The sequence below is a fragment of the Diorhabda sublineata genome, chromosome 11, assembly GCF_026230105.1.
Source record: "Diorhabda sublineata isolate icDioSubl1.1 chromosome 11, icDioSubl1.1, whole genome shotgun sequence".
Classification (NCBI taxonomy): Eukaryota; Metazoa; Arthropoda; class Insecta; order Coleoptera; family Chrysomelidae; genus Diorhabda; species Diorhabda sublineata.
The window spans coordinates 9,761,313-9,788,722 of NC_079484.1; the positions used below are offsets into that span (position 1 = coordinate 9,761,313).

General features: G+C 33.7%; 2 protein-coding genes and 1 long non-coding RNA gene across 4 annotated transcripts; all 3 read left to right on the forward strand.

The window, feature by feature from the left end:
• Nucleotides 1-7: 7 nt before the first annotated feature.
• LOC130450034 (vacuolar protein-sorting-associated protein 36) lies at nt 8-14,747 on the forward strand. 2 transcript variants are annotated; one of them, XM_056788197.1, is made up of 5 exons: nt 8-238; nt 291-483; nt 1,365-2,077; nt 4,468-4,641; nt 14,574-14,747. In XM_056788197.1, exons 1-4 carry the CDS (start codon nt 143-145, stop codon nt 4,639-4,641), a joined length of 1,176 nt encoding a protein of 391 aa, XP_056644175.1. In that variant the 5' UTR covers nt 8-142; the 3' UTR covers nt 14,574-14,747. The 2 variants fall into 2 exon arrangements, with proteins under 2 accessions (XP_056644175.1, XP_056644174.1); XM_056788196.1 differs by lacking the exon at nt 14,574-14,747 and having other exon boundaries at nt 4,468-4,712.
• Nucleotides 9,677-14,875, forward strand: LOC130450440 (2-oxo-4-hydroxy-4-carboxy-5-ureidoimidazoline decarboxylase-like). The gene is made up of 2 exons (XM_056788815.1): nt 9,677-9,869; nt 14,574-14,875. Exons 1-2 carry the CDS (start codon nt 9,677-9,679, stop codon nt 14,873-14,875), a joined length of 495 nt encoding a protein of 164 aa, XP_056644793.1.
• An 8,564-nt stretch (nt 14,876-23,439) lies between these two features.
• On the forward strand, nt 23,440-25,883 carry LOC130450126 (uncharacterized). The gene is made up of 2 exons (XR_008910541.1): nt 23,440-23,869; nt 23,955-25,883. It is a non-coding gene; the product is annotated as an uncharacterized LOC130450126 (long non-coding RNA).
• Nucleotides 25,884-27,410: the final 1,527 nt, after the last annotated feature.

Below are 27,410 nucleotides of genomic sequence, written 5' to 3' on the forward strand. Positions count from 1 at the left end.
ACATTAAAAAAATCTAAGTAGTTTCAATGTACCAAATGTGATGAGAATGTAATTATACCTATTTCTCATTTAATCTATCTAGTAATCAGTTTAGACAACTTCTTGCAATTACCTCAATAAAAATAAGAAACAAAGCTTATACATGAATAGATTTAAATATACAAGTCCACTTTTATTAGATGGCGAAACAACAGTTGCAGTAGAAAATAATGTAAGGTTATATGATGGAGATCAAAAGGTGAAACTGATTTTGCCATTTGAAATTTAGTGTTTACCTTTAGATTTTTTAGACGTCTTTTGAAGGAGGGGAGCTGATAATAACCACACATCGAATTTTATGGGGCCGTCCAGGACAGATACCTAGAGGTCAAACATGTTTATCCTTACATTTGAGTTTTGTTGTCTTTGTTGAGGAAGAATCGCCTAGTGCATTTAGTTTCAGTAGATCTCGAAAGATCATTCTACATTTAGCTGAATCAAATGGTAAGAATGCAAATCTCCAACTTACAGATCATATAAATAAATTTTTTGCTACAATAAAGGCTTTCTTATAGAGAGATTTCATATATTTTTTTCTTGAAAATATTCCTTGTAAAGCATTGATCAAAAGTTTTTATACTATCTTACTAATAAAATTCAAAATCTCAATGCTAGTTACAGAACACCAGATGATAATTGACTAAATTATTTGAAAAAAATCCCATCACAATAAAATAAAATAGGAAACACAATACCAGACACAGTAATGACAATATGATTAAAAGAAATATTTTTGGCTGAATAAATGCTTGTCTAAAACATTTGTTTCTTCCAAGACAAACTTTGAGAATTGGTATTTAAGAGACCCAGAGTTACACTAGAGTCTTTAATAGAGAATTCAAACACAATAACTCTTTATTACCAAATATTTTTAACAAGATAAACTTTTTTTTATGTAAAAAACAAGCACCCTTTTATACTCCAGTAATTCGAGGGGTGCATACCATGTGAAAATGTCTGTGGATATTGATCTTGAACTTCTGTAGGTTATAGTACTCAGGGAAGATGTGCAGTCTTGCACTTCTCTAAAGAAAGGAGTCCCTATGTATTTACCATAATTATGGTAAAATGAGCATGTATACAATCTCTTAAATAACTTTGACTTTTATTAATAGTATTTTAATTTATTTTTGTTATTTTTATTAATGAAGGTACCACTTTTCTCTATTTATTGAATTTACTGGTTTCTCAATTATCTTAATGATCAATGACAACAGTTAATATGGTTTTTATAGAGTCTTTACTGTAGGAATTTAAATCATAATTTAATTATATTCTTTACAAGTTCTACTAGTCAAAGTAATGTTATATGTAATTTGTTACAGATACTACTAATGGGCCCCAACTAACAAGTATTTATAACTTCATAAAGCTATCTTTTAGAGATGGCTATACAAACAATGTTCTATCTATTCTTAATGAAGTGCTACAGACAAAGCAATGGGAGCCCAAATTATCACAAATACCTGTACAACATAAACCCAATATACCTGTTATTAAACCAAGATTGGGAATTGTAGGAATAGAAAGGAGCATTCAAGCAAAACAAAAAGAGACAGATGCTTCTATAAATATGGCATTTCAAGATTTAAATAAACTTATGGCTATGGCAAAAGATATGGTTAATATATCCAGAACAATATCAACGAAAATTAAAGAAAAACAAGGTGATATAACTGAAGATGAAACAGTACGCTTTAAATCTTACTTATTGAGTCTTGGTATTGATGATCCAGTTACTAGGGATTCTTATAAATCTGATAATCAATACTATCAGAGTTTAGCCAAGCAAATTTGTAGTTTTCTACAACCACATCTTGAAGATATGGGAGGCATGATGGCTCTTAGTGATGTCTTCTGTAGAGTCAATAGAGCACGAAGTTTAGAATTACTGTCTCCTGAAGATATATTGAGTGCTTGCAAGATCATGGAAAGTTTAAATTTACCATTGAAATTGTACCAGTTTTCATCTGGGGTAATGGTACTACAGTTAAGTAGCTTGGACAGTGCTAGTATTTCAGAAGCTACTGCTATTTTGGTATGTTACACTTACAGTTTACAGTATCTTTATTGCTTAGTCCTATACATAAGTTAGTTTCTTATATTTGAAAATAATAGGAAATTCTGGGAAAAATTTTAAAACTTTTCGTATGATTTAAAAAATAGCAGTTTAGAATTTGTATGAAAAAAAAAATCTAACAATATAAATGAGGTGCAAAAATTGAATTGGAATATTATCCGTTTTTCACTTGAAAATGGGACTTTTGTTTTAAAAGGTAATGAGCAGGTGGAATACTTATTTGTTTCATGTAAAACTGATTAAGGGGGTTATATAAGATAGGACAGTATCTGAAATAAGATTAATACTGTTTTTTCAACAACCAACATTAAAAAAAAATGTAAAAAAATATTTTTGAATTTATAATGTGGATAATAACCTTTTTTAAGTAGAGCGAACATGATTATACTCTTATTTGATCGCAATAAAAAAGAACCTACAGAAGTAAACCTGAATTTTATTAACGATATAAGAGGTCAAGCAAAAGAAACTAAACAACTAGTCCTTTAGCTCCTATTTATAGTCACAGTCTTGTGAATCATCCTCACATTCGTCATGCAAAATTCCACATGGTTCACTGGCCAGGAATATCATAAAAAATTGAAGTTTTTCATTTTGTATTGCAAAGTACCTGCAACGTCTGTAAATGTTTTATTTTTTTCGACTTTGACTTTTCAATTCCTTGGAATGGGTTTATATGTTTGCCAATTTTTTGTCTTTTTTAGTAATCAATTCAAATTTTTTTGAATTATCGTCATGTTGATAGTTTGGTTCCATTTTTATTCTAACCAAGCCCAGTCTGTCTTTTCTAAAAATTAACTGTTTCATGCCTTCTTTACCTATAAACTTTTTCAAATCTTTATCCAGTGCTTTGTAATCTTAAATCAACCAATTTTCTTTAAGTTGTTTTACTGTACCAATTTCCTCGTAGATTTTTATGTATTCTTGAACATTAAGCAGTACTTCATACTTCTTTGGTCATTATTCAAGTCTTCCAAAGACCCTATCTGCTGACAAAAATGAGTGCCCTTTGGCTGGGAAGGTTATTCTTATTTCTTGAAAAGAAGGAGGAGGATCATTCATTAGCCATAGAGATAATGAATACATTACAGCCAGAATTTATATTACTTCCTAGAAAATGAACCAAAGTGGGTGCAATTTCATTTGATCCCCTTCCTTCTTGAGTTTTATTCAAAGTGGATAAAAATGGAGAGTGGGTTTCATAATCAGTTATGCAGAAATTATAAAAGGATAATTGTCTTAAGTAATAAGCCTTAACAATTGGCAATTTAGGAAGTTTTTGCACTTGTTGGAGATTGTGTGAACTCAGTTCTTCTCGCTTCATCAATATATTGAATTGTTTTCCCCTTAATTTGTGAATACACTCTTCAGTTAAAATAGTCACTTTCTTGGTAAGATCACAATATTTAAGCTAATTTTTTTTTCGAAAGCAAAAACTGCATACATATGATGCTGGGCTTCCGAATCCTATGCTCAAGTTTTTTGAAAATGTATTATAAAAAAGACTGTGTCGAATCTTCAAAGCTTCCTCAACTGTGGAATTGTGATATTGAGACTTACAGGTAAATAGAGTCTCCTGGACTTTTGTTTATTATAGTGCCTTTTTATTCGAACAATGATCTCCCCATCTATTTTCTTTAATATCCTTTCCTAACATTATAGTATGTGTAATTGTATGCAAATCTTTATCCAGTGCTTTGTAATCTTAAATCAACCAATTTTCTTTAAGTTGTTTTACTGTACCAATGTCAGTAATGCTAATTAGCTTTACTGACTACAACTCCTTCAAATTCTATAACTTGCCACTAAAAAAAATAAATATATTTCACTAAATCCTCTAGAAAACAAGTTGTAAACAACACTGAAGTGAAAAATATGTGTGTGGATAAAAGTCTTTTAGAACCTACATCTGATTTGGAGTAGTGGATTAAATTAAAATGCAACTTATGAATGTATCGCCATCCAAAAGCGAAAATTGTAAATTTTGGATAGTATTCCTTTTGCATTTTAGCTCCTCAAATGTTATATTAGACAAGGGCGGCTTTGAAGTCTCATCGAGTATGTTAAATTGTAACATTAGGTTAGATGGGCATAAATCATCAATTACCTGTAGTTTGCATTTGGCAAGAGAATTTCTGGACACCCTGTATATTGTGACGTTTAGAAATAAAAAAAACAGAAATCTCGTTAGTTAAAGTTGGTGGATATGTGTTTTTATATAATTAAATGAATATTTGAATAATAAAAGTTTTCGGTCTAACTTTCACCAAATTGCTAAATTATGTGGAAAATAATCAAATCTTCATTATAATCATTATATTTGGAGTAATATTTTTATTATATCGTAGGTAGAAGAAAAAGAATCACTTTCAGCAGAAGAGTTATCTCAACAATTAGGAATTTCTTTAACATTAGCTAAAGAACGACTGCTTACTGCGGAGAGGTATGGCAAATGTTGTAGAGACGACTCTATCGAAGGATTGAGATTTTACCCCAATTTATTTTTAACTAAAGAGGAATAGGTAATATTGTTTGATATTCTTTTTAAATTATTATATTCTAAATAAATTAATAAACCATATTTTATCATAAATTATTGGAATAAGTTTTATTTTTAACATATTTATTATTGATACATGATTATGCAAAACAACTCTTTTATTAATAAATATTTACTAATTCAACTGATGGTTGCACAATATATAATATTTCTGAATCAGTAGTTTTTGTTAATCCGTTTTAAACTTTGCTTTTAACGAAGTTATACAAGGTGTTTAAAATAGAATTATCTTTCATAATCTATATACACACATCAATGTAGTCTTGTGATATTTGAAGATATTTTATACAATTTTTTTGTTTATGGTTCTAAATGTTCTTGATTTTAGGCCTCTTTTGATTCAAAATTATTTTTTTGTATAAAAAATCAAGAATATTTAGAAGCATAAATATATCCAAAGGTGTAAGAAATAAGAAATTGATATCTTTATGATAAAACTAAAATAATATTAAAAACCTGTATTTGTAAAGTTTTTCTTATTTTTTCTAAGTATTTCTCAATAAAATTCACTCAAAAATGTAGAGAAGACATTTAACAGGAGAGTAAATGTTGAGAATGTTACAAGGTAACACAACTCAAAATGTTGTGTCAGAGGTGCAGTATGATGGAAATGAGCATAATCTCTATGCTCTTCAGTTCCAGCTTTTCTCGTTTTGTAGTCCTTGTGCTTTTTCAATAACAATTACTCCAAGTTGATTGTATTTAGTGATTTCTTCTCTTGGTATGACCACGTTTTAAAATAAAAAATACTGCTTGGTTTATTCTACTTTGATATTGATCTTCGGTTTCGTATAATGTTACCATTGCCCGCCTGGTACTTCTTAGTGTGCCATTTCTTTTGCTTTCTTTAAATTGAATTCTGTGGCATTGTTTCTTATATTTGTTATTTCTATCGAACTAATCACACACAATCATATATACCGGATGGTTCTAAAAATCCCGTCTCTAGGATAGATAGAAAACTGAAAAATATTTGAGGTTTTCTCGATAAAAAATTTTCGTAACGCCATTCGTGGTCAAGATGAAGGTGTTGCCGCAACTACTGGCAACATTGTATTGAAATTTATACGAATATGTTTTGGAAGCTGATACATCCAATGAATTTATTTTTGTCTGAATCTCATAGAGAGCACTAGTTACACGGTTCGTACCAAGTAGTATTGAACTTAACTTATTAATATTAAATTTAAGTGCAATATTCGTGTGAGTGGGTAAATCATTGATAATAATTGCTCAATAGCAATTATTAAATATCTAGAATCTATTATACAACTAATTAAATATCTGGGAAGAATTGACGTACAAAAAAGTAATAATAATCAAATGTTCTTGTAGATCATGTTTTAAGTTATAAACTGTGATAAAAATCTGTTTCTGGGTTAGGATCCACAACCAGCTGATAAATGATCTACCTGAGCTCAGATCATAGTTTCCGAAAAGCCCTGGAAAATATATTGAAAAATAAAAATGTCATATTTGACAATTTTTTATTGTAAATGTATCAGGTACGTAGAAAAAAATTCCGTCCTCGTAGAACCGTTCTAAAATGATTCTATTAATGTTTGGTTAACGATAAAAACACCAAAAATATTCAACACTTATTTATATAACTTATCAACTTTGACTATGTAGCAATACATTCAGGAAATGTTTCATATTTTTTTGTTTCTTAGTTTTTATTTCAATTTTATTCAACTATCCGTAAAGCAAGATTGAAAGATGGTCTTATGTTTATCTAAACACAAACAAATCTCGTGTGATCACAATGTGAACAATATATTTTGTTATTAAATTTATTTATTCACAGGGACGGATTATTGAACTAAATTAATGAATAAACAAGTCAAGCTGAATCCTTGAAAATATAATCTAATTTAAATTTAAAGTACGCGTTTTTGCGATTTTTGAACTCTTGCGTAACAAAACAAACAAAATTGTTTTAATGAAATTATTTGAATTATAACAACATATAACATCGATCAAAACAGGTCACATATCGACGCAAAAAAATTGCTAAACAATTCCACTCCGCGCTCTGATTCATCGTTGTTCTTTCTGTTCTATGGTAAGCAAACGTAGCAACCATCTGGAAAGAAAGTTTTTAGTTTTAAAACGTAAATAAATCTGGTCGGATTACATCTTAGTAACGAACGTATTGGATCGTCATTTTCTCAAACGTCACCATCGCAAATCGCATTAGCCCCAATGAAACTCTTGTTGTTGTCTTTCACTTTTCTTTTGATATTTTTGTCATTGTGTTCTGGCACAACCGCTCTCTAAGTCTGGTTATCTGCCAATTTTTCTGCCCTAAGCTGACCTGTCAACTCAGCGGGGATATTCGCCATCGTAATCGGTGTTGCTATCAGTTCGTCAGAGAATTTCTAAAGGTCTAATTTACTGAGGTTCTATCGCGTGATCTGTTGGGTCCTCGTATGTCTCGTTGTCGTTCTACTGTGTTCCGTGACAGCGAAGGTTATGTACTGGTGGTCACCAACAGTATAGGCATTAACAATCCGACATACCTCGATTTGTGTTAGTATTCTATACATATTAAGTATCCAAACACCGGTCTTCTGTATGTTGATGTGTTTCCCGTATTTGCAACTACTAGATTTAGTCTTGTGGCTATTTCCAGTACTAGCCGGCCACGTCTGTCAGTTTCCGACCTTTTTCATTTGATAATAAATCCCCCGTGATTCTGAGCTCAAAAAGTGCTTTTAAAAATCTGAGAACAGTTGGGGGTGTCAGGTAGACTATGACTTAAGTAACATTGCCTACTATAACCCAGACATGATCGTCGATCGACAGCACTAGCAGTCATCTAGGAGTGGGGGTATCTCTTATCCAGAGTTGGCCGTTGATTCTGTTTCGTTCGTGTCATTCTTTTTGTGTACGGTTCGCACGGGATATCTGTATCATGTTCGGTAGATATCTATGGTAGTAGCATGTCTATTGTCATACTTCAGCTCAAGTTTACTTCATTTATCTGGTCCATCGTACCGCCTATGTGAAGCGCTCCTCTATCACAGATGGGACGTCGCAGACTTCCCAAAAGACACGAGATGCGTCTCAGGCTGCATCGTTTTTACAATCCACTGTGTAATGTCCCGTTTCGTCACATTTTCTACAGTTTTTTGTCCGGTCCTTACTTGCCTTGACTCTCGGATGCGGTAGTGTACCCATCTAATGCCTGTTTGAACTCTAGTCTAGTTTAAGTTCATGATCTTCATTTGGGTTTTGGGGGTCATAGTACTGACATTGCCAGCGTGTTAGAAATCATCTCGTTCTTTGTCTATTTTCGAGAGACAGAATCCGTTTTTGGTCTTTTTGAGAGCTGTCACCTGCAAGCCATTCTTCGTTGGATCCACAGTTATGCGTATTTTGTCCGAGTACGTTTCATCTGACCTGAGCTTGATTAAAGTAGTCATTCACTGATTTGTGGGTGTCTCTGTCCCATCTAATACGTCCTTATGTGCCCTATTAAATTTCGTGTTACTGATCAGCCGCTAAGGACTTATAATTTCTATCTTTGTAAGTATCTCTGATTTTTTTAAAAATAAACATAGCCCATGTTGCTTTTGGATAATCTTACTCTTCACGTTTAAAATCGATTAAATATATTTTGAGTTTATGAATTAAAAACAAACTTACGAGAATGTATTGATATCTAATTAACCTAGACCAGTTCCATCCATAAATAAAATATTGCGTTACCATAATAACGAACAATAACTTATTAGAAAGTTAAAAAAAGTAAACCAGAGTTACGCAATAAATTGAAAGAAAAAAGATGTCCACCGAAATTGTGAAAATCGAAAAATTGGAGTATCGAGCCATCATCAAGTACCTATATTTAAAAGGGTTAAGAGGTAAGCAGATTTACTAAAATATGCTTAATACCCTTGGTGATCAATGTCCTTCGTATGCGACCGTGAAAAATTGGACTGCAAGCTTCAAAAGAGGTAAATTTTCCATTGATGATCATGACCGATCGGGAAAGCCAGTTTCTGTGTCAGTCCCCGAAAATATCGATGCAGCTCATGACATGATTTTATCAGACCTTCGAATTGGGCTGAAACGAATATTTGAAGCACTGAATATTTCATACGAACGCATTCATCATATAGTTCACGTCAATTTGGACATGAGAAAAATTGCTGCAAAATGTTTGAATGTTGACCAAAAGCGTGCAAGAGTAGAAGCAACGCGTTCGATCTGTGCTCGATTTGAAAACGATGTAGATTTCTTAAACCAAATCTGCTGGAAAAGTTCTTGCTTTTTTGGATGAGACTAAAACAATAACTGGAGATTACTATTCGACATTACTGACCACTCTACAGGAAAAAATTGAAGAGAGAAGACGTGTAAAGTTATCCAAAGGTGTTTTGTTTTTGCAGGACAACGCCCCAGCACACAAATCTCTTGTTGCCTTGCAACAAATTCGTGATTTCGGGTTTGAATCACGAGAACACCCCCCTTATTCACCAGATTTGGGTCCGTCTGACTATCATCTCTTTTCTCAAATGAAAAGAAGTTTAAAAGGTCGTAAAGTGTTTTCCAACGAGGAGGTAATAAAAGCTGTGGAGGTCTGGTTTGCAGAGCAAGAAGGAACATTCTTTTTGAAAGGTCTAGAGACGTTGCAGGTTCGCTGTAATAAATTTATCCAATTAAGAGGAGAATACGTTGAGTAATAAAATATTTTTACATTGGAATTTTGTTTGGTTTCATAGTAGGCTAAGAATTTTTCAATATATCGTCTAATAAATAACCAATATAAATATAGACGATCTTACATTGACGTTTTTATGGATACTGGTAAAGCCAACACTGGACATGATTGTTTGATTGGAATAAGGAAAGGTTAAAGAGCTATCAACAGGTTCAAGCAGAGAAAAAGGTCGTTGATATCATAAAATAAATACTACAGTTTTATTTGCAATCAGGTTAGTCTATTATCAGTTACAGAAGATAAGAGTGCTCGTTTTAAGTGTTCGAAAATGTTTGTAACGCATCATTTTTCTATAGACGAAGTGAATAATTTAATGAGTGAACATTTTGTCAGGATATTTGGGAATGTAGTGGAACATTTTCCAGCTGCAGCTATTGGGATTTTGAAATACCGGCCGTTTAACGATAGCAATGCTATAGTACAAGCGATTTGCGATTTTTTGGATTCCTTAAAATGTCAAGGTAAGCATTTTGAAATGATTATGTCGAACTTAAATTAGCAATTAACTATATCAGCATAGGAATGTTAATAATTATAGATAAATCAAGATTCATGGAGAGATTTATATACAATAATATATTATGGAGGTAAAGTTATTATTATCAACTTTTAAACAATTAAGCCTAATACACATGGAACAAATGAAAAGAAACTAAACTCAAAGGTGACTGAAACCACCAACTGGTTGCCAACTGATTGGTGAAATTTATCTGTACACACAGCAGATGCAGTTGTGACCGAAACTTGACTGACTCAAAAGTAATTTTTTACAAATAAATAATGAATAATTATATTAGAACAACATACCTCTTCTTTTCAAGTTTAACTACAAAAAAAAATAAATTATATCACTGTTGAACCAAACAATCCAGTCCACACTTTTTTGTAAATGTACAAACTATCTTATTCGTCCATCTTTGGAATATTGCTCGTACATTTAGAGCTCGACCACCAAGCATTCCCTGAGGATATTCGACTCAATATAGGAGAACTTATAGGCGATCCAGAGTGGACCAGAAACTTGGAAAGCTTGGAGGATAGAAGAAAGGTCCCCCCGACTTGATTCTGTTTTACCGATACTATCTCGACACATGCACTACAGACGTCGCTCATGAATACCGAGTTCACCTGCAGGGTCCCAGATCGTCAATTCATCAAGATTTCTTCCTTTGGAGAAGTGCAAGACTGTGGAATCAGCTACACTAACTATAAAAAACAGAAGTTCAAGATCAGGTATCTTGAAAGCAAAAGAAAGTAATTCTACTAGAACGAATTACTAACATGTTGAAGTGAAAAATTTGTGTTGTCATAATCAGATTAAAAACAAAATAACCAAATGCCGGCTAATCAACAAGTTGAGCTTCTTCAAACAAGTTCCCAACGCGTTGTCGTCTGGTTGGTAACCAGTTACCCTGTCTGTAGTTCCCCATTCAAATGTTGTTACTCATTGCAAACTGGTTAGTGATTTGCATCAGAAATGAGTTTCTTCTGAGTTTATTCGTATGTATTCGGCCTTAGGTGTCCATGTGCAATTTTGAACAAAGCCAAAGTGCCCCTTTAAAAATTGGATAATTTCTATATGAATAAATTGCTAAAATTAATGAATAAGATAACTAATAAAATAAACAAATGTTCAACAATGCTTCTAAGAAATTTAATTAAAAACGTTTTCGGTTCAATTCTTGCCATTGTGTTTCTTGCAAAAGTTTTTATATTTCTCGTTCATGACTAGTAAATTTAATATCACACTCGTTTCTGAATTATCTTCTGTAAGCCGGGTACGATATGGATTCAAAATTATTTTCATATGAGACAAAACTTTCTCACAAATATAGGACGATCCGAATGCTAAAAACATTGCAAATTCCACATTTCTTGGCAAATAAACTTACCCAGTAAGCTATCACAATTCAGAATTTCGTTTAATTTATCCCGAGAATCACCTTCTTAGTTCTACAAATTTTTAGTTTCTAAAGTTAAAATACTAAAACTCGAAATTTTGAATTTCCTGAAATTCTTCTTTCAGTGAAGTCATGCACTTTAATATTTCCTCATTGGAGGCCATATTATCAGTACTAAAATATCTTATGTTAACATTTTCCTACAAAAGATAGTGGAATTTAGTCTACAAATGAAATAATTGCATTTTATAGTAAGAAGTTATTAGTTTTTTCTCGATTTCTATGAATTTATTTAATTTTCAAAACATTGCTGGTTGACCTCACATTGCGGACACAATGTGTTTCTTCTTTGGTAATGGCAGTACCTTCCTAGACGATATTATCTTGTACGAGGTGTGGCTATAAGTAATAAGCACAAACCACTTATTTTCTTTGCTGCGGAAAAAGTACGCTTGCGCAAAAGATTAACGACTGTCTGCTGTTGCCCGAAGCTTACTCTTTCGAATGCGAGCTATGGTGACAAACCAGTACAGCCGTCGCTTTCGTTGGTTTTTATATCGCCGTAAAAATGATCGACCGAAAAGCGGTTTAAGCGTTTTCAAGATGGACGAGAAGATGTTGAAGATGATTCGCGTTTCGGTTGCCCTTCCTCATCAATTGACATGTGTGCGGAGAATTTTTTACATGCAAAGAGTGTGTATAAAATTGGTGGCAAACTCCTCACGAAGATATTGGTATTGACTGTTTGAATACGATTGAAAATGACTCAAACTTTTAAGAAAATATAATAACGTGTCAGGAATCAAATCAGTTTTAAAAGGAACAAAATTTGATTTTTTTGAAGCTGTGAAAGAAAACTCAGTACGCGTCCTAAAGGAACTGACAAAAAACACTTTTTGCACTGCACCAAACAATGGAAGATTCGCATTGGACGGTAGGGCAGAGGTGTCAAACTCAATTTTGCAAAGGGTCATATATTAAATTTTGAATTCGTAGCTGGGGCTGATTGAAAATAAAAAAAAAATGAACTGAATTATTATTTTGCTTGCTGCTAAGAGAGGGAGATACTGTCTTTCCCGCTTGTCCAGGCACGCGCTGCCCTTGAAATTACTTATAAACATCCGTAGACTTGAGAGTACGAGTATATAAAAATAAAATTAAAAATGCCTAATAAAGGTAAATATCTAGGAAAATATTATGATGTTATGGGGTCCTATCCCTACTATTGAATCGAGGAGCAGCATTCTCTGCGAGATCTGAATTATTCGTCTCTGTCCGAATATTCCCCATGAACTATTGGAATTTTTCTCTGTTTCAAAAATCAAAAAATTGTGAGAAAAAGAACAAAAATACTGAAATCGTGAGATTTAAGATAAAATCCTGTGATCTTACGATAAATCGTGAGACCTGGCATCCCTGATTGACTCCAGAGCGTGGAACGACTCAAAAATCGGTCGGAAAGTTTATGGTATCAGTATTTTTTTTTGATGCATTGAATCGCGGAAAATTAGCATCATTTGAAGAAAAAGAAGGCATCGAGACAATACATCGTGTCACAAATCAATGAAAGCGATGCCAAAACTACTTGAAATGGGCTTTTAATTGCCCCTGCATCAACGGTACTCTGTATGACTGCTATAATCGTTGTATAGCCGTCCTAGGCAAATATATTGAATAATAAAATCAAATTCTATGATTCATTCTATTTAATGAAAACGATAGTGACGTTGGAATAATTATGGAATAGATTCCAATCAATATTTTTGTAAACACCACGATTTCTTAAGAATTTTTGGTATTAAATTTTATAATTTTCATTTAGTGGATTCAACAATAATTAAATAGAATATTAAAGTTTATGTCTAATATATCTATCTAATCGTAAATAGGAAAGTAAGATAAAACAAATTTATTTTTTAATTATGGCCTTGAGACTGTTTACCATTTTCAATTTCAGAGATTACGTATTGTTTGTCTACAGGTGTTAAGATAAAACGAAATATCTGGAAAGGAACTATATTGGTATTCCTTACTGTTAGTTTTACGAGGATAGTCCCAGAAGTACCTGGCCTGACTTTAAGATGGCAGTAGTTGCTTTAAAAACACCATTGTATTACAAAGTACACAATCTATACAGCATTTGTTTGAAGTTTGAAGATGCCACGTTGTTTGGTATTTGTTTAGCAGCCCACAATAGTGAAGGTTTTCAGTGAATTTGTAAACGTGAAAAAGTTGGTCTTCGTTATGTGATACAATACTTTTATTTCAAAGACGTTAGACCAAACAATGTAAAAAGATTATACTCTTCGTGAGACTGTGCCTTCGTTATCGACAGTAAAATATTGAGTAGCACATTTTACTCGAGGCCTTATGACCTGTGAAGACCAGCATCGCAGTGGTAGACCCTAGAAATGTTGAATAAAATCCACTGGATGATCGTCGACTGAAATTAAGCGAGCTAGCAGACGTAATAGGCATTTCACAAAATGCCATACAACGGATTTTAACTGAAAATTTGGATATGAGAAAGCTGTGGGCAAGATGGGTGCCGCTTTTACCCACAATGGAACAAAACCAGCGTCGGTAAGATGTTTCCATCGATTGTTTGGCAATGTTTCACAAAAGTTTTGGCGCCGTTCCATTACGTGGGTACATCACTCCACCCCCGAAAAGAGAAAAATCAAATTAATGGACTGAAGAGGGAAAACCGGCATCAAAGAAGACAAATACTGTTTCATCTGCAGACAAGGTAATGGCGTCGATTGTTTGGGATGCGTGTGGGATAGTTTTTATTGATTATCTTGAAAAAGAAAAAACTATCAACGGCGAGTATTATGCGAACTTATTGCTACGTTGGGGCGAAGAAATCAAGCAAAAAGGGCCGCCATTGGCTAAGAAGAAGGTGTTGTTTCATCGAGAAAATGCACCAGCTTACACATAAGTTGTTGCAATGATCAAAATTGATGAATTAAATTTTGAATTGCTACCTCATACATCCTATTAGCCAAATTTAGCCGCCTTGGATAATTTTCTGTTCCCAGACTTGGAAAAATGGCTCGGTCGTCAAAGATTTTCCAACAATGAAGAAATGATGCCGGTAGTTGATGGTTATTTTGAGTAATTAAAGTGTGTGGAGCTAAAAGGAGATTACGTTGAAAATTAAATATATTTTTTTTCCAAAATTTTTGTATTTTCTCTATTCAGGTACTTCTAGGACCATCCTCGAGTGTAAGATTTTCCATTAATCTTTCATTTTTGTTACAGAAAAAGAACAAATTTTCCAACAATACCCGGATATCTTCGAAAACGCCATTTGTAACTACCCGTTAATCGTAGATAAAGAACCAGGCTACATGAACATTGAAGAAAAAAGGCGGCTACAAGAATTGAACCTTCGATATAAAGAAAAATTCGGTTGCCCTTTTATCACCACAAAAACTGAAATAGACGATGTATATTCAGAGCTTCTGTCTAGAATAGAAAATAATAAAGACGACGAAATGCAGAAAACGATGAGGGAAGTTAAAGCAATTGTGTACGCTAAAGTTCACGAAATAGTACGTTAATCGGTGAATTTATTGTATTGAGTGAAAATTGAAAAGAAATTATTTGAATACTTGAATGTCTTGAGTGAAATTTTCCATATTAAACGATGGGAAAACTATCAAATTACTTCGTTAGACGCTTTCTATAATTATTAGTGGCAGTAATTTGGTTATACGTTTTTTTTTTAATCTAACAATAGGCAAATTTTGGAAGATATTGTACAAAATATTATTAGAATCAAATAATTAAGTTTCGTCAATAAATTGAAAAGGAAAAGATACATCAATCATTATATTGGATAATTTGAAATGGGTATGGGCAACTTTTGCTCAGCCCAGGGAGCAACTTCGACACTTAATTAGTTCGGAGGCTGTAGGCAACGAATAAGTAGATATTAGAGGCGAAACACATTTTTTATTTATTAATTACAATAATATAATGATTATTCTCAATAGAAAATATGGATAGATGGTTAATAAAAAAGGTAGATTGAAAATTAAAGAGAGACTTAAGTATGAAGCTGAGAAACAAGATGATTATTATAAATTAATTAACATCTGTGGGACAAGTACTTATTTTCATTCGAAAAAACTGCTCATATTTATACGTGCTTCCAAATCTGTCAATTATTTTCCGTGTGAAAGCTCTCACAAATTTCATTTGGAAAGGATTTCTTGTTCTTCTATGGTGCTAGAGCCCGCTGCGTGCATGGATCTCTCTAAGTTTTCTTGCAAAGTCTAGAGCTGCCCTTTTCCAATTGCGTATATACAAAAGCGAAAGCGTAGACTTACAGATTTCAACACAAATTTCGTTAAAAACAACAGATGAAATAGACCAAGCCATTTATCAACTAACTGGAATCATACAAAAGGCCGCATGGGCAGCAACTCCAGAAAATAGTCAATCAGAAAGCACAAGTAATAATCCTATTGTAATTAGACAGAAAACAGACGAAAAAACACAGTTACGAAAAAATGGCAGATTTCAAGAAGTGAAAACGACAAATCCAAATTAAACAAAGCCACGAAGAGTCTGGAGAAGCTGCTTGTAGAAATCAAAAATAAATCAGCCAAGACTACTCAGATTCTTCAACTGCCACTGAAGCCACAGATTAGTCCCTCTAGAAGGCGACAAAGAAATTGAAAGACCGCAACAATTTTACCCTCCAGTACGAGATAGCAATAGAAAATGGGCGAGGAATGACATAGAAAAGGCAACAACCTTGTGCAATTATTTGAACCAAACTAAGCAGACGCCACTATGGATCATAAAGATATTAATGACTTTTTGGACACTCCTCTGCAAATGGACTTACCGATAAAAAACTTTAGTCTCAAGGAAATAAAAAATACAATTAAGAACAACTTAAATCCAAAGAAGGCACCGGGCTATGATCTTGTGATTGGGAAAATATTACAAGAATTTTCAATTAAAGGTCTTAAAATCCTACAACAGATCTTCAATGCAGTTTTAAGGACTGGTCACTACCTGGTCACTCAACGGAAAGTTTCGCAGATCATCATGATACCAAAGAGTGGAAAAAAACCAGAAGAGTTAACATCATATAGGCCAATAAGCTTACTACCTATAACTTCGAAGGCATTTGAAAAGCTCCTTATAACACGACCCCAGTTCTAGAGAACAAAAAACTTATTCCAGATCATCAATTTGGCTTTAGAGCAAAATAAGGCACAATAGAGCAGGTACATAGAATTGTTCACAAAGAAAAGAAATCCTTCCTCTCAGTAACTTTCTTAGACATTAGTCAAGCTTATTTAGAAGAATAATTGCGTCTTCTGCCACCTTCTTCGAGTTTTTCCAATCAAAATTGGATTCAAATACTTTTCCCAGAATTCTCTGTTCATTTATTCGCACTATATGACCTGCCCATCGCAATTTCTGTATTCTGACAAATTCCCTGTATTTTTGACATAATTTATGATTATATCTCACATTACAAGCCATTTTTCTTTCAAATCTGCTAATGTTTGTGTTAAGATCCCTTTTCACAAGCGTACGTTATTACAGATCATAGAATGCTCTTGTATATTCTGTCTTTATTGTTAATATGTATGTCTTTAGATCTATACATGTATAATTTATGATGGCGTTTGAAAGTTGATCGTTCATATGGTGCAGCCATCTGAGTATAAAATGATGGTTTTATTTCTATCTGCGTGTTTTTCAAGGAACTTGACAATTATAGAAGCAAATTCAGTTGCATTTAATCCTCCATCAACCTTGCTTCGCAAAAAGCACCAGCCTTTGTTTGATTTATTATTGTAGATTGTAGAATTATGCACACGAAGTTTAGTTTTTTAATACATCGTTGATACTTTTGAGAATGGGGTCAGTATTACAGATTCCAGGTCCACCGTGCATCCATCATCTAAGAGGTCTTTCTTCATTGTCTCTCTAGCCTTTTGTTTTTTCATTATATGAAGGTCATATGTCTCTTTACTTACGTTTTTGTGCTTATAAATCCCGCACGAATAGATCCTTTTTTGGTCTAAACCAGGGATGGGGAAACTACGGCCCGCAAAGCGTTGAAATCCGGCCCGAGCGCGGACTGGGATATGAGCGAAAACCGAAAATGAAGTTCGAGTAGGTGCGTCTGTCGTCGAACGCGCTACCCATTTGAAGCAACTATTTTTGAACACCGGCAAATTGGAATTTTATAATCTCGGACACAATACCCAAATATAGTTTCCCACACCCAGAAAATAATGGCTATGTTTGGTACAAGCTATTTGTGCGAACAAACGTTTTCAATAAAGAAACTAAGCAAAAATTGTCTTCGTAATAGGCTTTCGGATGACCTCCTTTATCATTGTTAAAAATTTCAGCATCACAAATTTTTCGGTTTATGATAAAGTCATGCAGAAACAAAAACAGTTCCACATGTCACATGTTCCCACAAAGACCAGCGCTTCTCAACCTTTTACTTCGCGGCTAACTTGAGTTCAATTAATTGCAATGGAAAATGTTATTTTTTAATATTGCACAATAAATTATTGTGCAGAAAAATCAAAACAATATTTTTATTTTACTAAATAATGTAGTGCTACTTGGACCACCATATATTTCGTTAGCAAAAATTGGCACGCGAAGAAAAAAGTTTCCCCATCCTTGGTCTAAATAATCCTATGTTCAGCTCGGCGAAAACCTGATTATATAAACAGATGGACCCCTTTAAATTTGAATTTAACTCTTTCCATAGAAGAGGTCGCTTTTGGTAGTAAATGACTCCTCCAAGTACTCCTTGTTGGATCTTGCCTGGCAGTAATGTGATGGAAGCTTGGGAAGGGTTTTCAAAAACGAAATCATGGTTTCAAAAGTGCTGCGCTTGAGGTTTCTCTTTCTCTTTATGGGGCTTTCAGGTGGCTGAATATGGCAAACACTTTTTCCACAAGATTTTAAAGTTGCCGACCTTATAGATAAAGTGTTAAGAAACATCGTTTCCACACTCATACATGAGTGTTTGGCGACAAAAATTTAAATTTCATCTCTCTTTTTCTTGTTTTTATGGCATTAGTAGGCCTTCTACGCTGAACCTCGATGGATTGGAGCAGCATTTGTACAAATTATTGATCATCAATCCACCCCATTTTCCAAAATCTCTTAAAAATTAAACGCCACTTGTATGTTTTCGGCATACAGTTGCACCGTGATTTCACTTTTTCTTTCTTCTCTTGGAATTTTGTAATTCCATTTGCCGTCGGTTTTATCTTTCCGCTTCCGTTCATCAGCCTTGCCTTCTTCTCGCCTGCGCTTATTTCACGTTCAGTCCACTCATTCTTATCAATTAAGTGCCACTTCTTTCTGGTCTTTCTCTCAACTGTATCATCCACCTGAGCTTCTGGGTTATTTCCAATTTGCTCATTAATGGGTGCGTTTTTCACATCTATATTTTTCACAATGTGATATTCTGGTAATATTGTGCCTTCGTCAAAGGCGTCTTCATTTGTCCACAAAACAACATTTTCACTGTTCGCATCAGACATAATAAAAACATTGTCTTGGTCACCCACTTCATCAAATTTATCATTATTTTCTCCTTCTTGTGTAACTTTACGGAAATTAAGTATTTTATATTATTTACAATGGAGAAAATCTCTTGAATCCAGTATGGAATCACGTACATTGCGCTACGCAAATGTTTTAAATCCATAACCGGTACAATACCGATTTTGAAACCATAATTTAATTGGTTTTACTGTTGAAACATTAACTTTCTCCAACAAATAATCAAAAATAACGTTTAAAATTCCATAAATATCCAGTACAACTCATAAAATAATATAAAAAAATAAAAATAATGAATCACCTTGACTTGCATATTTTTCTGCCGGCATTTTGCATGTACACTGTTGGATTTAAAATATTTGCGTTACCTGGTTAAGCGGTCAAGATGTAGAACATTTTCTTTCTTCACTACGGTGGCCCCGCAGTTTTTTTGCTGGTTATAATTCCTTTGCCATTCGATGGCTTATTTTTTTTAACACAATGGTACTAATAACTCATTTTCGGATTTTTTGGATTTAAGACATTTGCAGATTAAGGTATCGATATTTCATAATTTTTCAACGTTTTTTCAATAATTTTTGTACGATGACTCCTTTATCTTTATTGCCAATATGTTATTAAGAAAATATTTATAAAAAAGTCAATAAATATAGATAAATTTTATGTATTGAGTGTTAATATTAAGGATTTTATTGTATATGTAGTAGGTATGTACTTATTTTGAATTTTAATATTTTTTTCATTTTAGAAAAAGTATTGTAAATATTCGTATTTAATAAAGTATCATTTGTATATAAACTTATTTTTATTTTACCCTCTATTGTAACAAGCGATACAGCTGGAAAATATTGAAACTACGGCAGTTTAAGCAACAGAATTAGAGATTAGTTACGAAGTATGGGATCATCTAAATTTTCAGTTTATTATTATATATTCTTATTAATATTGCTTTACTAAAAACTCATATTTCATTACAATCCATTATCTACTGCCATTTTCTGGTTAGTTTTATAAATCCATCGTTGTACGTTGCTACGATTTTCGGAGTCTTTTTTATCATCAATAATATTTTAGATGTTGCAACATCTTCATAACCAAATTACTCATCAAAGATGTGTGTGATGGGTGTTGTTGTGGTAGAACACCCGTTCTATTGACCAACTCCATTGAATTTTCCTGTGTAGTATATAGCAATACCAGCTTACGAGCCCTCAACTTCGACTTTACATCACATGCGTTTTATCAGCGTCTTCATTTGTCCACAAAACAACATTTTCACTGTTCGCATCAGACATTGTCTTGGTCGCCTACTTCATCAATGCTATCAACTTCGACTTTACATCACTTTGTGTCATATCACCATGCTTCATCCAATGGGTTTTTTCCTAAGACAGATTTTGACACGCTTGTTTGAAATTCGCGCTGTCAACTTATGCGAAATCTAAACATCAATTCTTCTAATTCTTTTGTATACACAAATGATTCCAAACTATTTGCTTATTGATGTCCAGTAGATCAGTGAAGTCTTGACTGCTTACACGGTGATCTCTCTCGACAAGTTCAAAAGATCAACGGCTTTTTCAGTGATCCAAATCTTTCAGAACCAAATTTCCACCATGAAAACTGCAGCAACTTGAAAACAGTTTCATTTTATAGATAGCAAATAATAATAATAATAAGGTGTAAAGGGCCGATGCATCAGCCAGTGGACAAAAGTCGCAAATACGATTATTGTTTCCAACTTGTTTTCATTTAGTAATCCTTTCATAGTAACCTCAATGATACGGAATTGTAGCTTTTAATCCTACATTTTAAAAACATAGGATAGAAATCTTGAACAAGTGACAGATCGATTATCTGTCTCATCGAAACAATTTCATTAGTGGGCCCTTATTTAATGTTAAGTACACATCAACGTCACTTGAATTTTTAGTATGGCAGACATCGAAGGAGGTAAGTAATAACTATTTTACATTAATACTTTTGAATAACTTTTTTTCCTTAATATCTTTGAATAACATTTTTTCGTTAATATCTTTATAATATTTAAAAAAAAACTTCAAATCGACATATTTCAATTTCGACCCAAAACATTCTTAGTTCTTGAAATATTCTGTTTTAGTAACAAATACGAATCATGAATATATAAATCATTCCTGCTTTGAACGGTTTTATGTTTATTTCTTGCAGAAAACATCATAGACCCGAAAAACCTTGATGCTCTGGAAACTTGGATAAATTCCAAAGGATCAGACAGAGTTTCTGCTGTTTACTCTGCTATCGTGGATCGTTTGCATATTTCTGCACCTTCAGATTCCATACATAAGACTATTCAGAAAACGGCAAAAATGTATAACTGGGCGATGAGTAGAAAATGGCAATCGTGTGCTCGACGGCGGGAAAACTTTTGGACAATGACGAATATTCTTTGGATTCACTTCAATTTGAACTGAACAACTTATCCTCATCTACGTCATCTGGTGAGAGTATATCAACGAGCAGTGACTCAATATGATTTTCAGATATATCTATGCATTGTAAATTTTATTGTTGTGATATTTATTATTATTTTATAACTCTAAAAAAAAGATCTTTACTATATTGTTTTTTAAGTTATCAACAACAGTTTCTTTAAAAGCCAGTCAATAATGATTTTTGTCCACTTCGATCATAAGATCGCCGCACTGTGATGGTAAGGCTATCAATGTTTAAAATATACCGGTTGAAATGTCAACCTGCTCGAGTGGTTATAACTTGTACAGATAAGGCTCTAGCCATCGAGTCACGATTCATCGAGTGTTAAGGAAAGGTAACACTCACAAAAAATAACCCTGCCATCCCACATTAGTAAGGATGGTAGGGAAATTGCCAATATCCCCTTATAATAGGACAAACCTAAACACAGCCTCTAGTCAATGGTAGCTCGAAGAGCCCTAACTGCAGTAGCGATTGAATAGCACAATGAGCAAGGCAACAGCAACGAACACTTTCATCTCCTCAAAAACTTCTTAAGCTTGAGAAAGAACTCTCACAGGTCAAGTGAGACATCCCAAAATCTATTTATCGAAGAAAAATAGTAAACCAAAACAATGATAAGAAACGTGAGCATCCCGGGTGAAACGCGGCGCGGCATCGTTATTGATTCAAATCAGTGGCACCATAAAACAGGTGTAGTACAAGGACGGCATCGTACTACAGTAAGATTGCTTATTTTTGTCTGTTGCGTTAAGAAAATGTTTTTAAACGTGTCTGACACGGATGCAGCTGATGAAGTTGTTGACGGTAGCAAGAAATGATTGTGAATATATAAAAATTAAATGCAATAAAATTGTGACAAGACTGTTGATGAGTACAGAGCTAATCATTCAGTGGCCGACACAAAAAAAAATTAATTGATAATTTCGACAGGAGCGCCATCAGAAGGATTGTGTACAATTTTGTCTTTCAAAATGAGTTACCTACAGTGGATATAATTTTGAGAGAAGTTAACGAAGATAATGGCTTGCCGGATTGTAAGAGATCAACAATTTATTAAATGAAATGGGATTTCAATACAAGAAACGAGGAAAGAACAGTTTATTATAAGAAAAAAGCAGAAATAATTATGTGGAGGCAGGAATACTTTAGAAAAATTAAGAAATTTCGTAAAAAAAAATAGAAAAATTCACTACCTGGATGAAACATGGGTAAACGCTGGACATACTCAGGATAAGATTTGGGTGGACTCTTCCATACAATCCGCAAATATTCTTGAATGGACTTTCTACCTGAAAGTTGTTCGTTCTGTATTCATTTACATACCGAAAGTTGCGTTTTGAGTGTTCCATCTAGTGAAAGTGACAGTTCCGTACTGCAAAACACTTTCAGGGCGTTCTGGAGTAGACAACTTCAACTTCCTTAAATGTGACTCTAGCCACTTCATTGTTGACAGTTTTACGATGCTTTTGCATAACCTTAAATTTTTAATTTTCTGAAATTATTTATTTTATCCGAAGTTTTGTCTAAATTAATGAATAACAATGAATGATGATGAAAAAGAAAACATCAGCGATGAAGAGTTACTCGAATCCACGCCACCTGATCTCACCGGAGAAAGTAATGCGGCCGTTCTTAATTCGTTGCCGCATACATCTCGTGCAAGGTACCAGCTTTTTATAAAGTGGTGTCACCAGAAAAAATTATAAATAAAATGTTTATTATTCTCTATTATTTATTTTCTTTCCTCAGTGTAATTGAAAAAGTTTTGGATCTTACGCGTCGTCTAAAAAATGTTGTGTACGCCACGGCTGAAATACTACTTTGTTGGACTCGTCTGTCTTATATTTTCTGTAATAACTAGAATACCCACAATAAGAAACATATGAAGTGTCCGGCTTTCCATCCTTGATTCAAACAAATATAAATTCAAAAACCAGCAATTTTTAAAAATGTATTACTACTGTGTTTTTGTAAAATCTAAATTTATTTAAATCGCTTTAGTTTGATGCAAAAATTGTTGGGACTATCTGCTATTGAAATGAAATAAATAATGAAATGATGTATGCATATACACACCGTGACTATAAAACTTTGACCTAGTGATTAGTCACGTGATCTATATACTTAGATGTTATAATGAGCTAACCGGCGCCAGTGATTGCATAAATATATAAAAAATTATAATTACTTGTTATTATTTATACATGCAAATATTTTGGAATGATAACAAATTGGAATAAAAAATACTTTGATAAATTTAATTTATTAGACATATCATAACATAAACACTGTGACAACGAAGAGGTGTGAATCATCCCAACACTGTAAGGCGTATTCTTAACCTTGTAGACGACTATCTGAACCTCATTGAGTTTATTTTTTAGTATGTTGCGTAATAATTTTTGAACTTATAGTTTTAATATTATGTCGGTATCTATTAAAAATATATAATTGGTGATTAAAATCCCTTATGCGATCCCAATTCTAAGTGTGTTAAATAAATGTTTTAGGTAGGTATGATGTTTATTTTTTCGATCCATGCGTCTTCAAATCAAATATCATCTATCAAGTGTTTGAAATGAGATTCTATTACAGACATGGGCGAGGCCACATTATTCCGAGTCAGACTCTTCTCCAAAGACACGTAATGGAACATTGTACTAAATGGAAGTCAATACAGTACTGGATGATCACCAGGCTCAGTATTCTCATGTCCTCGCTTGGAGCGATATCGATGTCGGTGTATCGAAGAGATCGAAATTCATTTTTGTTTCGATTCTCATGCCCTCTGCTCGTAATAGGAACGCTCCTGCCAAAGAGAAGTGATTTATTTCATTCGCATTCGCATATACGAGGCGTATTTTTTAAGTAAGTACCGTTTTACGATTCCGCCGCCGCAACCCCAAGGTCAGCGTTCCGCACATGCGCGCTGGTTACCTACATCTCTTGTCTACGCACTGACGCCATTAGAGTCTGATTCTTCCATGTGTACATTGTTTACTGAGTGCTTAAGATGCCTCCGACAATCGTGAGTCCCGCGGATTGTGAAATACGGGCTGTTATACGATTTATTAGTGCTAAAGGCGTAAAACCGATCGATATTCATCGTGAGATCTGTGAAGAAGAAGAAGCAACAATCCATGGAATGGCGATATTCATCATCACCCAAAAAAAGTGAAGTTTAAGCAAACAACTTCTGCCCGAAAAATCATGTGCCCATTTTTTTGGGACAGAAAAGGAGTATTGCTAGTGGAGTTTCGGCCTCGTAATGAGACAATCAATGCAGCGTCTTATTGTGTGACATTGAACAATCTGCGTCATGCAATCCAGATCAAAAAACGTGGCAAGTTGAGTAAGGGTATCGTTTTGATGCATGATAATGCCCGTCCACATGTGGCTAATCGGACCAAAGATCTCATCCAATCTTTTCAATGGGAAACTCTAGATCATCCTCCCTACAGCCCTGATCCGGCGCCCAGCCACTACCATTTGTTCCTGCACTTGAAGAAACACCTGGGCGGTCAGCGTCTTCAAGACGATAACGAAGTCAAAACAGTTGTGATACAGTATTTCATAAGGAGGGTATTCAAAAACTGATGCCACGTTATGGCAAGTGCCTCAATATTCACGGAAATTATGTAGAAAAGTAGATTAAGGTACAGGCTTTCATGTAAAAATAGAATTATTGCGATATCTTTGCACTTCTTTTTTTAATTCCAAAACGGTACTTACTTAGAAAATATGCCTCGTATATAGACAATTCTAAGCTATCATTTTTATTGAAATTATAATTGTAAAATTCTAATGGCTTGTTGTGGACAATTCCTTGAAATGGGAGTTACATATTGCGCTTTATCTAAAAAAATTAAGTTCCTCCTGTTTTGAGCTGAGATCAGTTTCCAAAGAACTGAACTTATCCTCCTCCTTAACAGTCTATTATGCCCTTATCGAGTCGCATCTCCGATATGCCCTTTCCTTTCTGGGGTACGTGTGGTACGACTCAATTTGAGCGAATCTTAAAACTACAAAAGAGAGCTGCTAGATATTTACTCGGATTGAACAGTAAAGCTCATTACAGGGACTTCTTTAAAAGATTAAAAATTCTGACTCATCTATCCATTTAGGAACCTACTCCACGTTCAGAATTAGTTGAGGGCTCTATATTTTACAATGCAAAAAATGCACAATCACTTGCCAATTGAAATCAAATCGATATCATCTTTTCCCGCATCCCGCATTTATTGGAGGGCATATTTATCGGAAAGTGCCTTCTACTTTATAAACGACTTCTATTCTAATAATATTATTTAATTCCGGGCATGCTGCATACTGGTCTAATTTTGCTATGGACTTTATACTTATTATTACCTATAATTTTGTTACTCCTTTTGGTTTTCTTATGTATTTGGAAATTTTATTTTATTTGTATCTTGATTTAATTATTTTTACGATTGTTTTTTAGTTTTTACAAGCTTTTATCTATAAATTGTAACAATTTTTTGACAATAAAGGATTTCTCTCTAAGGGATTGTAGTAATGGATAATCTTCTGTATATTGGACTGCTAATAGAACTAGAAGATGCTGAAGAAATTGTTGCAAAGCTCCATTGAGTTGTCTTAAGAGATCATCTAATATAACTGAGTGATGACCAATTTAAAAAAATATTTCGGCTAAGCAAAGGAACTTTCAGATTTGTTTTGACACAATAAGAATATATCTGTTATAACTACAGTAGTAAGAACTGTTTTATATTTGATTTGGTATTGATTTATATAAACTTATTACAAATATGTAGCGCTGCTAGGTATTTAAGTATTTAATATAAAATTGATATACTATTAAACATTATTAATGCTTTCTAAATGTTAAAATGAATTTTAGTTATTGGCAGTATTGACGTTTTTTGGTACTGGTAGTTACCAGCAAGATGTTGGTATAGTTCTTCCAATATCGATTACAGAAGACAGTTATGCGAGGATCAATCAATATTTCATAAATACGCACGGCGTTCATACCAAATTGAGAAATGAAAAATAATGTTTACTCCCCGTATAAAATTCTGTAAACATCTAACAAACCGTCAGTCCACGTGAGCTCATCATCTCCACCGTTTACCAATGAAAACATCGAGTCGTAAACATAAATGCATTTCTATTGGCCGAAGCCCTATGTACACAATTTCTTCGGAATATTCCTGCCAGACATTGGCGTCGCTTGGTGAGATTTATTTAAATCATAAACTGCATTACGACATTAGAAATAATACAGCAAAAGGTAGCAGATTATCCAGAATACAATTATACCAGTTTAGAAACATTGCGTCAAGTTTTGTCGGCATGTGATTTTAAAAACAAAAAAACTAAATAACCGAAACGTCAAGGATCGTTCGATGGCGACAAGATTATTTGCGTCAGATAAAAGACTACCGAAGTTCTAATAGACAAACAATTTATCTAGATGAAACATTGTTTGACAGTCATGTCAAGAATTCCTTACTGTTATTAAAGGTCTAAACTTTATTACATTGACAAGCTGTGCAAAGAACAGGGTCATCTCTTCTCAGACAACTTACTTACTATTGCATATTCAACCCTATAGAGTTAATATGGGCAAACGTAAAATCAGAATTACGAAAATGTAATCAGTCTCCAGAAATGAGTACCTAAAGAGGATGTAGAACTCGAGCTGGGTTGGGCATTTATGGACTAAAATCCTCTCCATACCACTTTTTTCAGTTAAAGCTGCTAGTAATAAACAAATGTGTACTAGAGTATTTGGATAAAAACATTTCCAGAAATCACATTCTCTAATAGCCAAGCGGCGGTCTTGAAAGCTATTGAGTGCACGTTCAAACTAGCGCGGGAGTGCAAACAAAAGCTTTAGCTAAAAGAAACATAGTAATCGTGGCTACCATGTCACCAGGGTATGTTTGGCAATGAGAAAGCAGTCTCGCTAAAAAAGGGTCAACGATTCCATACTTAGGAACAAAGCCCTCATGAGATGTCACATCGACAACGAACAGAACGGATGGCTAAAGAATTAGATGGAGT

Excerpts from the sequence above, each read along its gene's own strand:
- LOC130450034 (XM_056788197.1), top strand. The coding sequence starts at position 143 with ATGAATAGATTTAAATATACAAGTCCACTTTTATTAGATGGCGAAACA. Across the intron at positions 239-290 it reads TATATGATGGAGATCAAAAG|ACGTCTTTTGAAGGAGGGGA; the intron begins GTGAAACTGATT and ends TAGATTTTTTAG. Across the intron at positions 2,078-4,467 it reads CAGAAGCTACTGCTATTTTG|GTAGAAGAAAAAGAATCACT; the intron begins GTATGTTACACT and ends ATTATATCGTAG.
- LOC130450440 (XM_056788815.1), top strand. The coding sequence starts at position 9,677 with ATGTTTGTAACGCATCATTTTTCTATAGACGAAGTGAATAATTTAATG. Across the intron at positions 9,870-14,573 it reads GGATTCCTTAAAATGTCAAG|AAAAAGAACAAATTTTCCAA; the intron begins GTAAGCATTTTG and ends TTTTTGTTACAG.